The 17,128-nt window shown below is 40.9% G+C and overlaps 1 protein-coding gene across 2 annotated transcripts; it reads left to right on the forward strand.

The window, feature by feature from the left end:
* The first annotated feature begins 540 nt into the window (after window positions 1–540).
* INHBA (inhibin subunit beta A) lies at window positions 541–16,500 on the forward strand. 2 transcript variants are annotated; one of them, XM_068405213.1, is made up of 3 exons: window positions 541–569; window positions 3,249–3,769; window positions 14,624–16,500. In XM_068405213.1, exons 2-3 carry the CDS (start codon window positions 3,382–3,384, stop codon window positions 15,508–15,510), a joined length of 1,275 nt encoding a protein of 424 aa, XP_068261314.1. In that variant the 5' UTR covers window positions 541–569; window positions 3,249–3,381; the 3' UTR covers window positions 15,511–16,500. The 2 variants fall into 2 exon arrangements, with proteins under 2 accessions (XP_068261314.1, XP_068261313.1); XM_068405212.1 differs by lacking the exon at window positions 541–569 and having other exon boundaries at window positions 3,185–3,769.
* Window positions 16,501–17,128: the final 628 nt, after the last annotated feature.

Below are 17,128 nucleotides of genomic sequence, written 5' to 3' on the forward strand. Positions count from 1 at the left end.
TTCTTAATCAAACGCGTTTTCCTGAATTTGAAAAGAATCCAAATTTGCAAATAGATTATCTGGTATATCCTTAAGTATGAAAGAAGAAGAAAACAATTTGCAAACTGGTAATTAAGTATCTGGCAAATACTGTATTTGAACTAAATCAGTGATATCTACATCTAATAATATCTATATCTAGCTATGCAATAAAACAAGTTAGAGTGTGTCTTCCTGACTCATAATGTTTGCTTTCAGTCTGATTTTAAGTTCTGTTCTTTAAATGGATACAGAGATCACCACTACAAGTTGAATCCACGATATTTTGTCATGCTAGACAATTAGGAGTTTCCATTAGATAATTACCAGAAGTATGTCTCATACAGGAAAAACAGTCAATTGCTGATGTAACAGGATTAACCAATCCAGCCCAGCGATCCGGCCCACTTACTTTTGACAGACGTTACATGTGAGTGTACACATGAGAAGTACAGTATAAAGCTTCGCATTATAAATACCACAAAGAGGGAACTTCAGCAGTTCTTAATGCACAATACAGCAGTCTCCTTCTGAGAGTCAGGACTAGAGAGGTAAAACTTTCAATCAGCTTTTCTTCTTTTAAAACTGAAACTTTTTAATTCCTGTGCATGCTGTTGCATACTGTTAGGGCTATACTGAATGGATGCATATACAGAGCTTTGCAGCTCAGGTAGTTTTACAGGAAGAGTCTGAACCACCATCTCTATATTTATACAAACACTGTGTATTTTTGTACGTGTATATATGTATGTATGTAAGTACAAATGAACGATGTATCAGTGGTATCAGCAGACTCGCTTTTAGAAAACAGTGGTTTTTAGAAAGTTATGCTTTAATGTTAAATCTGTCATCAGCATGGCATGCAAGTAAAATATGCTATACCTATATGTAATAGAGATTGTCTGTGATAAGTGTACCTGTTATATATGGTAAGCAACGTATACCCCACAGCAAGAACCCAAATATAATTATCTGTATTTTATATTGATTTATGCCTATCCCTTACTTTTCATCAGACACTCTTGGGATAGGTGCTATATTAGAACTATAAATAACCCCTTTAATTATGTCATCTGTTAGTACATCTAATCATGAATGCATATTTTCATCTGAAATTATTTTTTCATCCAATTAAACTTTTAGATCTATTTCAAGCTGACTTTCAGACTTCATGTAATTACAACAGACTTTGGGCTGTTCACAAGATCCAAGAAATTTAGATGTATTACAGCGAGGTTTGTGTTACAAAGATGTGTTTATAAGAATGGCTGCAGGGTTTATAATGCTGACAGACCTGTAAGTGTAACAGTATATAACAGTACAGCAACTGAGGTCAGTAAAACACAGATGAGGGTGTACTGTGGATGCCTTATAACAGTGAAAGACTTATAAAAGAGCTTAATTAAAAAAGACTTGCAATATATAACATTTGTAAAACTTTGGTTGATTGTTCAATTACTTCTGTATGTTTCATTTACTCTTATTCCTTGCCTGTCTCTCAGACCATGTGCCTGTAGTCATCTCATGGAAATTAGAGACCTTACAATGTTTATATTTATAAATTACTCCTTTTCACTAAAATACAATGGTTGATGGTTATACAGTGAAAGTGGAATATTTGCTGGGTAGGAGGTAAGCACACCTGAGAAGACAGAGGTGTGCAACAGAGAGAATGAAAGGAAGGAAAAGAAAGGGTAAATACTAAACAAGCAGAATCTGTTCTAAGAAAATCTGTACAAGTTAAAGTCTGGAGGGGAAGAACCTCAAAAGTTAGAGTCTATCAGCTGTAATTTTCTCATTTTCCATTACCAAGTTCAAATGTGAGGGAGTTTGCTAACTTCACCTTTGCTAGGTAAGACACAGAACGGAGAGGCTACAGAACGTAAAGGCAATGGGAAGCCACAGCGGTGACACAGGGAATGCATTTTCACTGCAGAGCAAAACCCTCACGGACATAAACTGGCAAGTGTCTACCAACATTGGTTGAAACTCCGGCTCCTAGCAGTGTTTTAGATTGCATTTCACTCCCAACAACTTATTCTAATATTATGATTGCTCTGTGTGGTTTAAATGAATGAAACAAAAAGTGCGTTCTAATAACAGTGGGCCAAACGTAGAAGATCTTACTCAGCCTTCACTCAGACAGAATTATTATTGGCATCGATGAGGGATTTGCCTGAGTCAAGAGCAAGTATGATTTGGCCAGATGACATGTAACACTTTTCACCTTCAAAGCATTTTTCAGACGTTACTTGATTAACCCCAAACCTAAATATATCTGCCTGAAAACTTCTAGGCACAGACTAGCATAGAAGTAGGGACATTTCTGGTGCGAGGGCACTACGTTAGCATGTCACAGATATGTGCCGTACCAACTCCTGCTTAGGCTGTCAGTGCCTGACCGCATATTGCAGCTGGAGAGCGTATCATGTATTATATAGCCCTCCAAACAACAGTGTTATTTTGCTCCCGTCAGATCTCTTGCCAGTGTTGATAACCTCCAGCATTTAGAAGTGAGCAGAAAAGATCTTTTCTCCTCTACTCAAGGCAGAATAATGTTCTGCCCAAAATATTCGGAGCCACTGCCCTCATCCCCATCTCTTTCACAAGCTGTTTAACATCTCCTGCTATCCCTAACAATAGCAGGCAGGACCAAGAGCAAGGTGCTCGTTAATAAAAGGTTTCGCTCTTTTCATTCATTCATGTTTCCTCTGTTTAGTTAAGCCAGTGATACTGTTGAAGGAAAAAAAAAAACAAACAAAACAAAAAAAAAAAAAGAAAGGGGAAAAAAAAGGGAAAGGGGAATGACAGCCAGGGGAGAGCCAGGAGGGTCAAACAGAGACAGGAAAAAAAGAAAAAAAAAGAGTAAATTTACAGGAATGAAAAGAGATTTTAGAAAGGGGGGAGGGCAGAAACCACGAGTAGTGATATTTGAAGAGAGGTGTGTGTTAGGGGAGCAATGAGCATAAGGAAGCCAGCCTGCCTGTTCCTCCCCCTTCCTAATCATAGCCTTTACTCACAGACAAAACTCCCTCCCTCTCTCATTCACTCACTCACTTTAGGCCAATCCGTCCTCTCTCTCTCCCTCCCTCTCTCTGTGTCTCTCTCCTACTCTGAGACAGAGTCAGAACTCTTCTCCCTGACAGCCACAAACATCTACAGCACTTATTGCATTCAGAGAGGCAACCTGCAAACAAAACTTCACAGAAAACTTTTGGTTCTTGTTCCAGAGAATTTGCTGAAGAGAAGGAAAAACAAACAAACAAACAAACAAACCAAACCAGCCCCAAAAAAACTGTGCGTGAAGGGGGAGGAAAAGCAGGGCCTTTTAAAAAAGGAATCACAACAACTTTTGCTGCCAGGATGCCTTTGCTTTGGAAGAGAGGATTTTTGTTGGTGCTTTGCTGGATTATAGTGAGGAGTTCCCCAACCCCAGGATCCGAGGGGCACAGTTCAGTCACTGACTGCCCATCATGTGCCCTCGCCACGCTCTCAAAGGATGTGCCCAGCTCACAGCCTGAGATGGTGGAAGCAGTAAAGAAGCACATACTGAACATGTTGCACTTGAGGGACAGACCTAATATCACCCAGCCGGTGCCCAAGGCAGCACTTTTAAATGCTATCAAGAAACTCCATGTGGGAAAGGTGGGAGAGGATGGTTATGTGGAAATAGAGGATGATGTTGGAAGAAGAGCTGAAATGAATGAAGTTGTGGAGCAAACCTCAGAAATCATCACTTTTGCGGAATCAGGTGAGTGCTTGAAAAACAAAACTGTAAAATATCCTTTGTGCCAGAACTGCAATTAACTTATTTTCTTCTCCTCAGCACTAATGTTTTCTGCAAGGTTGTAGGATGAGACTTGGGGGAAGGGAGAAGGAGGAATGGGATGGGGGGGACAGGACTCTGAAGGAATTTGATTTTTTTGACTTAGTCTTGGCTACAGATTACACTTGCTAAGCACAGACAGCCACACAGGGAGGAAGCTCTCTAACCAAACTTGAGCAGAAAGTCAGGCTGCAGCGGGGTCCTCCAAACTGTGCCTGTGAAGCCAGAGTACTTGCAGTAAAGTGCTGGATCGCAGAGCTGATGGTGAAAGAAAAAGGGCTGAAGCCTTTTGGGGAGTTTATCAAGACAGAAAGTGAGCTGCAAACTACTTGAAAAACAACCCTTTCATGTAAAAATTACAGTGGAAGGTACAAAATCAGATGAAGCAGCTTTAACCTTTAGAAGTGAGAGGGGTTTTTTTGCGTTTTTTTTTTAATTTAACACAGCATCTTCGGCAATAAAGAGTTGCAGGGACTGTCAGATGACTTCAATAGAACCGGACAAGTTGCTGTAGCTGATCCAATTTGTAATGCAGACTTCTGCATACTGGAAAAAAAAAGATTCTGTTCCTAAAACACTCCTGCCAAAAAAATGCAACCTTGGTAGGGTGTATTCTGAACTCTTTCACAGTGCTGTTTTGCCTTACTCTTATACAGTAAGAGCTCAGAATATAGATATTTACTAAGTAATGGCTTAAGGCTCACATCAACTGCCTATAGGAAACAGCTCTAAAGTTGTACTTTACTGTCTTGTTCCTACACGAATTGGACCAGAACCCCTTTTAATTCAATGTATATTTATGTGCACATATATCTGTTAGTGTATGTGAGTATGTTTATATATGCATCAATAGCAGTATCTTGCAATAACTCTATCATCTAACTAACAGCAACTTTTTATGATGTTGTCTAGCCAAAGCATTTTTCCTGTTGCCAAGACGGTTTTAAAAGAATGTCATTGTTTTGTTTGGTACAGCATATGGTAGGCAAAGTATGCAAAGGAACTCCAAGCATTTTTGTTTAAAAGTTTGCTGCAGCAGTATAAACAATTAAGACAACACTCAGAGTTTCCAGTCCTGAAAACCTGTTGACTCAGATGTTCTGTTTGCAGGGAAGCCATACACAAGAAGTGTGCATGCTTTTAAGAGCAGACATTCCTGCTGGCTGTCCGATTTCCAACTGTACAGAGAGCCCTCTCCTTTACAGTCCTTGTCAATATACACATTATCAGTTCTTTTAGTACGAAAGCACAGGCTTTTCATTTTTTCTGCCCCCTCCACTTCAGAGAGCAGGCAGAAGGTGTCAATGCCAGCGGTCATTAGAAGCAGGGGCGGCTCAACGTTAGTTTAGAAGTGAGTTTTTAAAAGCAAGGAAATCTCTAAGCTATCTATGAGTCGGATTCCCCACCTGGTTTTCAGCAGCTCACTCTGAGCACAGCGAAACACATAAGGCATGAGCAGTGGTTTCTCGTCACTGTGTGAGTCCCAATCATTTGTAAACACATTATTGTCTCTCCTGAGCTCTGACACAAAGGAATTTGGAATTTGATATATGCCTGCTCAGTACGACACCCTCCAACGGCGGCTCCTGAAGCCATTGGCTCTCGGGGTCACGTGAGCAGCGAAAATCGTGCCACTGCCCACACGCTGGCCAATAGTCCAGCCACCGGTCCCCCCCGCCACCGACTACCCAACACTAACACGTCACTCAGTTTGATTTACATAGCATTGTCCTACCACTGCTAGCCAAATTAATTTAAGAAGACTTATGCTATGGAGTTGTGCAGCTGAAGGATGGGGGCATCCGCTGTGTTCCCATGCCTTTCTTCCACGCTGCTGTTCTCCACCTTCACGCTAAGCCCATCCTGGAAGCCAAGGCAGGAGAGCTGTTCCAGCCCTTTTTCCGATACCTGCTAGGCTTTGATTTGGGAGGAGCAATTAGCAACCTAGAAACCGAGCTCTAGGGTTTGGGCTTATAATGGAAATGATAATCCCACTCTGTGGAGTAACTTCAGACTGCTAAAACATATTTTTCATCTATAGCCATTCATATTTGGTGTCTTGCTAACATCAGGGGATCTACCACACTTTACAGGTGCCAATGCTGCAACAACTTAAGTAAACGCTACCTGGGATCTCTTCCACTCACACACCAGCAATATTGCATGTCAAATATTAAAGCAGTATTATTTTTCCTGTTGAGGAAAGTGAGGTAAAAAGAAAGCAAGTGACATGTCATATAGGAAGTAGGAGTTAAAAAGACAGGAATAGAATATAGCCACATAGACAGTCCCCACTTTTCACTCCGTGGGAACTGGGAAGAGTATGGATAAGTTTAAAACACCAAGCAGGAGAATAAACATGTTCCTCTCACAGTCAGGTTAATGTTCTTCCTGCTTTTAATGTGAAACTTGCTCTGTCTTGAAAGAGGGCAATAGGAAATCAATGAAAATGAATGGAAACATCTCACATTGTATCAAGTAAAGGTCTGTGGAAAGAGAAATAAGACTTTAGGCTTTTTGGTCCTTTGGGTATGACTTAACATAAACCAGCCATTCCCCCTACCTTTCAGAAGTCACATTTACTACTTGCCTTCATAAAAAAGTAGTATTTCCATCTTTCATCAGCTGTATCCTCAGACATACAATGAAATGGAGTGAATGAACAAACAGTGCCCTGTGCATGTGGCTCTGGCTTGAGACTGCTATTTTCTAAAACAGACCAAAATTCAAATGAGCACAGCCTTCGAGCACAGGCTTCAGACAATTAGAGGGGAAACTAAATGCAGTGAACTTGTCTGAAGCACAGGTGTAGTTATGTCCAGGAAATCAGCAAAACAGTTGGCAGGTAGTTTTCACAGCTAACAAATCCAGGCAGATCTTTGCAAAACTAATGACCATGAGTGTTGGGCAAAAGTTTACAAATGCACCCTACTGTCCTTTGGCACTCTTACAAGTAAAACACGAAAATTATTTTCTACTTGCATATCAAACTAAAATTACTAACCTCGATTAGTTCTGCTATGAGGGTAGCTGTGCCAGAGCTCTGTGGGTTACTTCAAGGTCTTAAAAATAGTCTTTTGAGGAGAGGGGTCATATAATTTTGTGACAAGCAAATCCAACAGGTTCTATAACTGACATACCCAATGCTCATAAAATATGGTTGGCTACTAGCTCTTTCATTATTTTAAGTAGATAGCTTATTAGGCAGACCTGGGATTTTGCCAAGTGAATTCGATCCTGGCAACTAAACTACCAATGAAATGGGTTGCTAGCATCAGCCCCCGAGAAGGTGATAGGAATTACGGGATGGAAATACTGAAATCCAAAGGCTTATTGTTAGGAGAACTGTCAGGAAAAAAAAATGAGAAGTCTGACAACTGTTTAGACTGCTTCTGCCTTTTTGTGTCACTTCATACTGAATTCAAGGTGAACGGACTCTATCATGTCATGCCTGCTTTCATGTGCAGATACACCTGTGTACACACTCATGCCTTTTCCTAGGAAGATACCTACTCCTATACATCCCGGCTGGCAGTTCAGGAGGGACAAAAAGGATGGGTCGCTTACACCTCTTTAAATCATTTCAACAATTTTCTCTTGAAAGCAAATGTATTTAATGGCACAGATACCCGTGCTGAATACGGTATGGCCACGAGAGGGCACACTCCAAAGGCTTTTTGCTCCACGCAAGGCAACCTTCCTTCAAGCTCCTGTTCTACCTCACTGGATCCTGAATCCCAGAGATCTTTATGCTTATCTGTAGCTTCTCTGAGTGGAGCTCTTGTTTCTCTCTTCTAGTTTATTTAAAAGGCAGAGATGCACCGGAGTGGAAGACTGCAAGTAAAAAAATGCAGGAAGGAAACAGGCAAAGGCAAAGGGGAAAAAGATAAACTGATGGATGCTGGAAGTTCTGGAAATCTAGAGAGACCAGAAATTACCATTATTATTTTTTACAAGATACTGAGAAATGTGACTGTGAATCATCATCTGAGCTGATTTTCTCACATATTTTTTTTTTTAATGCAGTCTCCTTGGCTTTTAGAAAATGAGCCTATTTCCCCTTGATTTTTTTTTTTTTTTTTTTTTGCTTTGGCATACTATCTCAAAGATTTCAAGTTTAGCAAATGAAAGCAAGTTACTTCCAGAAGAAGAAAGACATTCTGTATTAATCTGGTTCATTGTAACAAAATGTGAGAATTGAGGGACGCTGGTTGGTTTGAGAACAACTTGAGAAAGCACAGACGAATCTGAGAAGGTGGGAACCAGTTTAGAAAAAGATACCAGAGAGAGAGAGAGGAAATTACTGTAGGTGTCCATCTCTGTGTGTAGTCGTGCATGCGGTTTTGTATGCAAATGCAGTTGGGAATATCAGAATATGCATTTGCCTGTATGTGTGTATAAGCACACGTATGTCCCTATGTACAGGTACACGCTTATCTACCCACCATTGTAATATGAATAGGTTCCCGCAGATAAGTATGTGCATTCATGTGCTCTCCTGTGTGCAGGAGGTATCTACGCTGCATATGTGTAAATGATTCATGCTGAGAAGTACTTATATTTAGATATGTCTATATGGGTATGAAAAGACAATCTCATTTAATGCAACAGAGCTTTGCAAGATTGATTTAGGATTGAAGCTCAGTCTACTGGAAGCAATTGGAAATTTTGCTATTCATTTTAGTGGGTTTGGGATTTGGGCCTCAGTGTATAGAAATTAAACATTGTAATGAAAACAGACTGGTAGCTTCTGATCCACTTGATTTTACAATTTACAACAAATTATTACAAATATGTAAAAAAAAAATACTCTCTCTTTTATGAAAGACAAAGACTTGGTCTTGCTTTTACCTTGAAATATGTTATTGGTGCAAGTGACCCTAAACTTTGCTTGAGCTGTTTTAGACGTAAATGCAAAAATCAAGTAACAAAAAACTCCAACCAAACAAACACCTTTTTTGTTTCTAAATATTTAAAGCCATGTGGGGGATGGGCTTTCAATTTGGAAAGAACTCTAGGCTGTGGATGTAAAGTGCTTTCCTCCTGACAAAATCGCAGAGGAGAGTCAAGGTTCACCAGAACTGAATTATTTCACATTCTGAATGACCTTGTCAATGCCCCTTTGGTTTAACTTTTCAAGAAAAGGTATTTAAATACGGTTGCTGCTGCTTTTCCCCCTGCGAATGCTTGGGGAATAGTTTTTTTCCTGGCTTTCTTTTTTGGTTTATATTTTTTCTTACCACAAAAATCTCCTTTTACTGGCAGCAAAGGGTACGTGAACATAAAGATAAGGCGTTTGTTATTTGTGTCACAACTGCTCCTCCCTTTGTAAGAGGAAACAGTCAGGCAGGGAGCAGGAACGAAAGTATGCAACCTGGATGACCAGTCACATACGAGGGGTGATGAATAGTTAGAATAAATCATTTGCCAGCGATCCATAGGCTGAAATGCATTCACAGAAACGGCTGCTGTCTAATTGTGGTAATAACACATTTGTAATAATCAATCTGCCTAGGGGATAATTGCCAGATGATAACAGTGCTAAATTCACTGAATAAATTTCTACACTGTGAACAATTCATCTAACTCTAGTGGTCACTCATTAGTAAACATTTTAAGCAATTATCTCTCAATAACCAAGCTCTTCTCGTCACTCTCTTTAGAGGAACCTTTCTAGTAACCTATTTTTTTCTGTCTCCTGGGGAACGGAAATAAGAAGTGAAGAGAAGGATGCTTTTGAATGTAATTACAGATTGGCACGCAGTACAAATTCCCCCAAATCTAAACATAGGGAGTAGTAAAGTTAGCAACTAAAAAAGGAAAAAAAAGCTTGCTTTGTATGGAAAAACAGTTCACTTACAGTATAACGTAAAAACGGTTCAAAATTAAGCAGCAGCAAAGCATGGAAATTTAAAGTAACAGCACCTTCTTACGCAGTGAGCATTTTTCAAAGGAAAATTTAAGTTCTGTGTATTAAGAGAAATTAAGAATAGGTCACATTATAATGTCAGAAAGGATAATCACTTTCATAATGAAAAAAAAACAGCCTTAATCATTTTAACAGCATATGGTTGGAGAAAAAAAAAGGTAACTTCAAGTATCTTGGCATTTTACTCAAAAAAAGATCCTCTTAATGGTATAGCTTAGACCCTACCTAGTATATGTATATAACTTGAACTAACAGGGCCCAATCTTGAATCCCGCTGCAAATTGCAAATAAATGAGCCGCCTGAGCCCCCAAGGGCTCTGCCAATCCCTCCACACTCTCCTGCGCTGTGCCCATCACCAAGCGCCGCTTGGGAGCGAGTACCGACTGCAGAGTCCCGCACGTGAGCCCTGAACAGCCCTTCCAGAGGTGGAGAGGAGGTACCTGTGCAGGCACCCCTCCACTTGCATGTTCAGGTTTCGCTCCTAAAAAGGTGTGCAGGCATCACTGAAGAGAAAAACAGATACGAGCAAACTCTCATGCTATATATACTGATGCTACACTTTCTTTCCATTCAGTAACTCCTTCCATTAAACCTTTTACCATATATGCACTACTTCTTAGGGCTTGTATTTTTAACCATTTCTCTCAGCGTTTCCCAGTGTCACTTGTGCTGCTAGACTGCTCCCTCGGCATCACAGCCGTCTTCCTGGAAGGGACTTTGCTCAGCAGTAAAGCAGAGAGGTGGCCTCTGCAAGGCTTTGGGAAGGGGAGACGAGGAAAAGCAAAGGGGGCCCAAAGTAATCCCTTGTCTCCTTTTTCAGCTGCTTTCTGCTATGATAACAATCCAGGCTGTTGACATCGCCGTTTATATGAGCATGGAAGTGATGAAGGCATTACCGCTGTTGGGCTGCGGGTCCTTCTGCGTGAGTCAGGCAGGAGGAGCAGGATGATTAGAAATAGAAAAAGACCCTTGCAAATCAGCTGTGGCAGATGAAAAGGCAGGACAAGAGGATAAACAAAGTGTAATTATGGAAGTGATACCATCCCCAACTTTCAGGAAGGTCTCCTTTTTCCTTTCAGTTAGATGAACAGTGTATATTTCCAAAGCTTTGAACCTGGTCATTAACTCAGACCAAAAAGGAAAGACTGCTAAATCCCTAAGCACTAAATGAAATACAGTGATTTTTTTTTTTGCCTCAGAACACTTGAAGAATTTATTTTATTGTAGCACCAAACCTTTTGGAAATAAAGATCCTGTTATAAAGTGAATGTGTAATCACAATAAGCCCGATCCAGAGATCTCAATTCACTTTTAGCACAGGCCAAACTCTGATTTCAAAATGAGCTTGTCTGAGCATACTGACCTCGTAAAGACTGCAGGATTCATACCATTTGTGCTGTGTGATCGTAACAAACTAGTTGTGAATGTGGAAAGAATTCAGAAAAGCTTCGTTTTTTTCCTAATGTGAAAGCATGCTTTTTATCCCCAACTTTGCACCATTCCCAGTCTCTTTCTAAAAAGACCTGTGAAAGGAAAAGATTTCTTTAATTACTATAAAACCTTTTATTAGCTACACAGGTTTGAGAACTCAGGATTTAGTTTTGTCCAGAAATATTAGGCTCATATAAGCCTCCTGCATCTTTTTTCTTTAGAAACTGAATTGACCATTCGTGTGTGAAAAAATGTAGCTACCCACATCCAGAGAGGGTGTTATTTAGCTAACAACCTACAGGGAGGCTGTTATCCCTGTGTAAGGACATGTCTTGTGCTACCTTGCTCAAGCTCACTTTCCTCAAGTGAAGAAAAAGCAAGTGCTCAGGTACTTTCACCATACTAGTCTATTATTTTTAGTAATGAGGAAGAATTCAACTTTCACACATACAGGAGCATATGACAAACTAATTTAAAGAGGTCTTGAGGTCCTGTTTCTTTCAAGTAATATCTGTCAAAAAGACTGGTTGCATTGCTACACTTGTGGCCAGTGCATAAGGTAATATGAATATTTACTGTTGGAGATATGTCACTTTGTAACTATTTTCAACTCCCACTAGCGTGGAAATAACAGAATGTGAAATATCATGCACTAGCCCTTAACAGCACTAGGTTATTCTGTAACCCAAGGCTGTCTGACTTTCCTGCTCAGATGGGCCATACAGCTTCTTCCCCTGCTGAGCCAGGTCTGCACGCCCTGGCTGCTCTCTCCAGAGCACATAACTGTGCGGACGGTTTTCCGTGTTCATGTCCAGCACAGCTGACCTGCTCATGCACAGGATGCTGCCTAGCACCAGAACTGCTTTCTGTGCCCAGCTTGGTACCTCAGGAACACAGAATCGGTTTTGCACTTCACAGCAATATATGCCTATTCCCTGCACCAGCCTGCGAGCTCTGGGGAAAGCAAGCAACTGGGAAGAGGCTGCTGGTGCCAGAACAATTTCTGCAGCTTGCTCTAAACCAACTTTTTCCCCCAAAAGGTTTCCCTGGGTAGGGAGAGCAAGCAGAAGGGGTTGGATGGAGAGTCTTGGAGGCAGTAACCCACTCCTGGCAGGTCCCCTGAAGTCCAGGTTCCCCTCAGAAAGGGTTTATTGGGACTGTGCCAAGGAAAGGGATAAGCTAAAGTTAGAAGCTTGCTTTCGGAGAGAGACTCAGAGGGGGATGAAGCCATAGGCTGGATGGATGGTTCTTGCAGGCCTTAGAAGTATTCATTCCGATAAAGAATGCTCTTTATAACATCCCTACATGGAAGGCAACCAGCCTCCTGGACCAGACTTCCTTTGGACTGGAGGAATGTCATTGTACATCTCCTCATGCTCTGAATGAGCACATTGCTGGGCAGGAGTGGGATTAATGCCTATCACCTGCCCTCTGCTCCAACACAGCTGGCAGCTTTGCCATAGTTTCATTTCTAGTAAAAGCTGACTAATGAACTTTCAGTCATTATTGAATGAATCTTATTTAAAAAATAATAGCAGAATAGTAACTCCATCATGCCTTGCAGTACTGGTCAACTTGCTGTGTCTTTTCTATAAGCCACTTCCTTTTCTTAGGCACAGTCCCACTGGTTCATGTAGCTCCCTGAGAAATTAATGTAACTCACTTTGGAGACTGGCATCAGCAAACTCTATGAGAAGCAGTTCACACAAGCCATGTGTTTCCCTATCACAGTGACAGTTAAAGTCTACAGTTTCACACTCTCTCTTAGAGGGAAAAACAACAACAAAACGCTGTGCCCTTTGGCCACTGTAATTCAGCAATGTCTGTCTCTTTGACCTGGGAATGCCACCAGGGAAAGCCGAATGTGTCAGTGCCAGGACTTCAGAGAGAAGGAAAGCAACAGGTAGCTCAAAGGGCAGCACAGCCTGCCCACAGATTTTAGAAACCAGGAACTCTTGAATTTGCAAGTGAATACAAGACAGATGTCTCTCGTGGCTTTGCCCCACTTCTGTTTCACCTGAGAAGGAGGGAGCAGGGAGATGGTCAGGGAGCCTGCACTAGTGGAGTTCAGTGGCAACGGGAAGCAAGGAGGAGCGCCTTGCTGCCACGAGAGCAATTTTTCCTGTATGCATCCAACCACTTCAGTTTTGGTCACCACTTGCCCTTTTTAGGGCACAAAGTTCTGGTTCCCTGACAAGCAGGACCACAGAGAATCAGGTCAACAACCATGGGTAGCTCAAGAATAATATCAATGACAAACTGATAATTATGAATACTGTTTCTGCCTCACTAAGATCAGATATCTGTGCCTTTCAAACCTGTGACCCCAGTCCATCCTGGCCTCCATGCTGAGAAAGAACAAAAGATGTCAACATGGCTTTTTCTTTTGTCAAGAAAATAGAAAAGTACCTCTCAAAAAAATAATACCACCACCACCCCCCCCAGCTAATTCATTCTCTCTGAACTTTTTCATGCTCTAGTGATCAAATCATTAAACAGCCCTCATTATTCATTCCAACTTCTGCCAGTGCTATGAGCTCTGTATCAGAGAAAAACCCCCTCACCATCATAATCATCATCATGACATCTCAGCAAGTTGATACAATTATGCCAGAGAACCATCCCCATAATTATACAGTTCTTTAGCTCATCTCTCAGTGTATTCACCATTACTATAATCACAGCAAGTACAGTGTGTTAAATTAAGAACAGGATCTACAGCTAACATCTCACAGGATGAACAGTCTGCCTGCTGAAATTCTGCAATTCTTTACAACATAACTGCAAACCTCTCAAAGCCGAGGCTTATATTTTAGTATTTCTTTGTTTCTGAAACAACTGACATTTACAATTCATTTTAAGATGCATATGAAGAATGGCATTTTGCAGAGGGAGAGAGGGCAGACCTTGTTCCCACGTAATTTCCAAAGTATTGCCAAAGAATTGGCAGGGCTGGAACTCACCCCCTAACTTTAGCTATTAGGCGCAGGTTTGCATGCGTACGGTACATATAGTCATGGACTGTCGTCACAAAAGCATTTTTGCCTTTCAGCTAACAGTGATCACAAAGACAGTTTAAGCAAATGAACTCCTAGCAGCTACTGATGCTTATTTGCCATGAGATGCTTTACATAAATGACTATATCATTACTATTAAAAAATGCTTTGGTTAAAATATGATGCTGGAAAACAACAGGCAAAGAAGTACTTTTCTAAAGAGAGAACTTTCACCAAAAACAAACTGAGGAGGGGATGAGGTGAAGGAAGGTTAGAACAGAAGAATTATAAAAATGTAAAAAGCCAAGTAGGAAACCTAGGGAACTTCATGACTGTGGCGACAGTAACAGAATTCTCTCTAACAAAATGCAAGCAGACATACTAACAAGTTCTTCCTGTCTATTTCCATTTACCAAATCAGGCACAGCCAAGAAAATGTTGCACTTTGAGATTTCCAAGGAAGGCAGTGAATTATCGGTGGTGGAACACGCTGAAGTGTGGCTCTTCCTGAAGGTCTCCAAGGCCAACCGGAGCAGGACAAAAGTCACCATCCGCCTTTTTCAACAGCAGCGGCAGCCAAAAGGCAACTCTGAAGGAGCAGAAGACATGGAGGACGGGGGGCTGAAAGGTGAAAGGAGTGAGACTTTGATTTCGGAAAAGGCAGTGGACACCCGTAAGAGCACTTGGCACATCTTTCCTGTCTCCAGCAGCGTCCAGAGACTCCTGGACCAAGGCAAGAGCTCTTTGGATGTGCGGATTGCCTGTGACCTGTGCCAAGAGACTGGAGCCAGCCTGGTGCTACTGGGCAAGAAAAAGAAAAAGGACGATGATGGGGAAGGGAAAGAAAAGGAAGCTGGAGAACTCACAGGAGAAGAGGAGAAGGAGCAATCACATCGGCCCTTCCTGATGATGCTTGCCCGGCATTCAGAGGACCGCCAGCACAGGCGGCGGAGACGAGGCCTGGAGTGTGATGGCAAAGTCAACATCTGCTGCAAGAAGCAGTTCTTTGTCAGCTTCAAGGACATAGGATGGAGTGACTGGATCATTGCACCTACAGGTTATCATGCCAACTACTGCGAAGGAGAGTGCCCCAGCCATATAGCAGGCACATCTGGTTCATCGTTATCTTTCCACTCCACAGTCATCAACCATTACCGCATGCGGGGCCATAGCCCCTTTGCCAACCTCAAGTCATGTTGCGTGCCCACCAAGTTGCGGCCCATGTCCATGCTCTACTACGACGATGGCCAGAACATCATTAAGAAAGACATACAGAATATGATTGTGGAGGAGTGTGGCTGTTCATAGACGCATGTGTGCGCAAGAACCTTCTAGTTAAGTTGAGAAGAAAATGTATCAAAAGCCCAAGAAGAGGAAAGACCAAACACGGTTTAACCTTTTTTGAATGAAAAAAAATCATCGGAAATAAAAGCAAAAACAAAAGAGAGGCAGAAAACAGAAAAAAAAAAAAAAGACTTATGGAGGATCAGAAAAGACTTCAGCTATAAAAAGGAAGAAAGCTTCATGAACCCGGGCTTGAATGAGATACGTCTGAATGGCGGTATGGGTTGGGGATTTCCCCTTCCTTTCAGTATGCTCCTTATCTTATTACATAGTATATTAAACATTAGTTATTACTAGGGGAGTTATGTTCTCTCCCTTAGTTACCCATCAGTTCAAGCCATGGTAGCAGCTCATCTAACCTGCAGCAATTTGGACTAAGTCCAAAATGTCATTGAAATTCCTTGAAAAGCCATGTGTATGAACACTACATTCACTGGCACTTTCCCCCCAAATTTACTGAGGAACTGAGTAGGTGTGTAGTGTTTGTGTGTGTATATATATATGGCTATGTATTTATATACATATCTCTATACATACAGACACTATACACATACATATACTTAACATTGGTAAAGGGACAATATTGTGCAGGTGTATACACCTTCATCTTCTGCACTACATTTACAGAAAAAAAAAGAAAAAAGGAAAAAAGAAAAATGAAGAAAAAAACAGAATTTAAAAAAAGAACGAATGAAAGAATAAAAGTTACATTTTGTAAAGGTGCTTACAACGTTAGAACTATGCAACCTAGTTGGTTTGAAACTGTTTACCTGCAAGAGAAAGAAAAAAAAAAACAGAAAGACTTTTTTTAAATGGAAGTAACTTGTTTTAAAAAAAATTCTTCAGTGAGAGATACTTGAAAGGAACATGTTTGTCCAGTTACTGGAGCCAAACATTTCTATATTTTGTAAAAAAAAATTTTTAATCGTTTACTATTTGCACTACAATGGTGTTTGACCTGTCTAATCCTTATTTAACAAATATTTGCAAGGGAGGGTGGTTGGGTGTGGGAGGGGTTGAGAGCTGCACTTATTGTGAGCTATACAAGAACTGCTACAGCACACAAAATAGCTATTTTTATTATTATAATAATTATTATTATTTTGTACCTTAAAATGAATAGACACATAGACCAAAGACATTTGTGCGAGCCTCTAAAAAAGTCTGTTTGTGGTTGGTACCATTCACCTGTAACAAGTTAGGGTTTGAATTAAGGGTAAGTGGGTTGATTACATTCAGGCTAGAATATCTGTTAACCAGTTAAATTCAAATAGTGCCCTCAACAGAAAATTGCCATTTTAAGCAAGACCAGAAAAGCCCTGGGATTTGGATCCAAGTTGCTCGGATCCGAGGTCCATCTAAGCATATTTGTACTCTTTTGCATGTACAATGCTAAGACTTGTCCCCGATGCACAGCAACTGTGCATTGCTGGGAAACAACTTTATACAAGGGATATACATATATATATATGTATATACTTCTGTATGTATATATGTATGTATACACAAGGTATAAGCACTTCTGGCTTCACTTTAATGTCCTTAAAACGATGAATGTTTGTGTGCAAAGCACAGTATGTTA

Source organism: Nyctibius grandis, chromosome 7, assembly GCF_013368605.1.
Source record: "Nyctibius grandis isolate bNycGra1 chromosome 7, bNycGra1.pri, whole genome shotgun sequence".
Classification (NCBI taxonomy): Eukaryota; Metazoa; Chordata; class Aves; order Nyctibiiformes; family Nyctibiidae; genus Nyctibius; species Nyctibius grandis.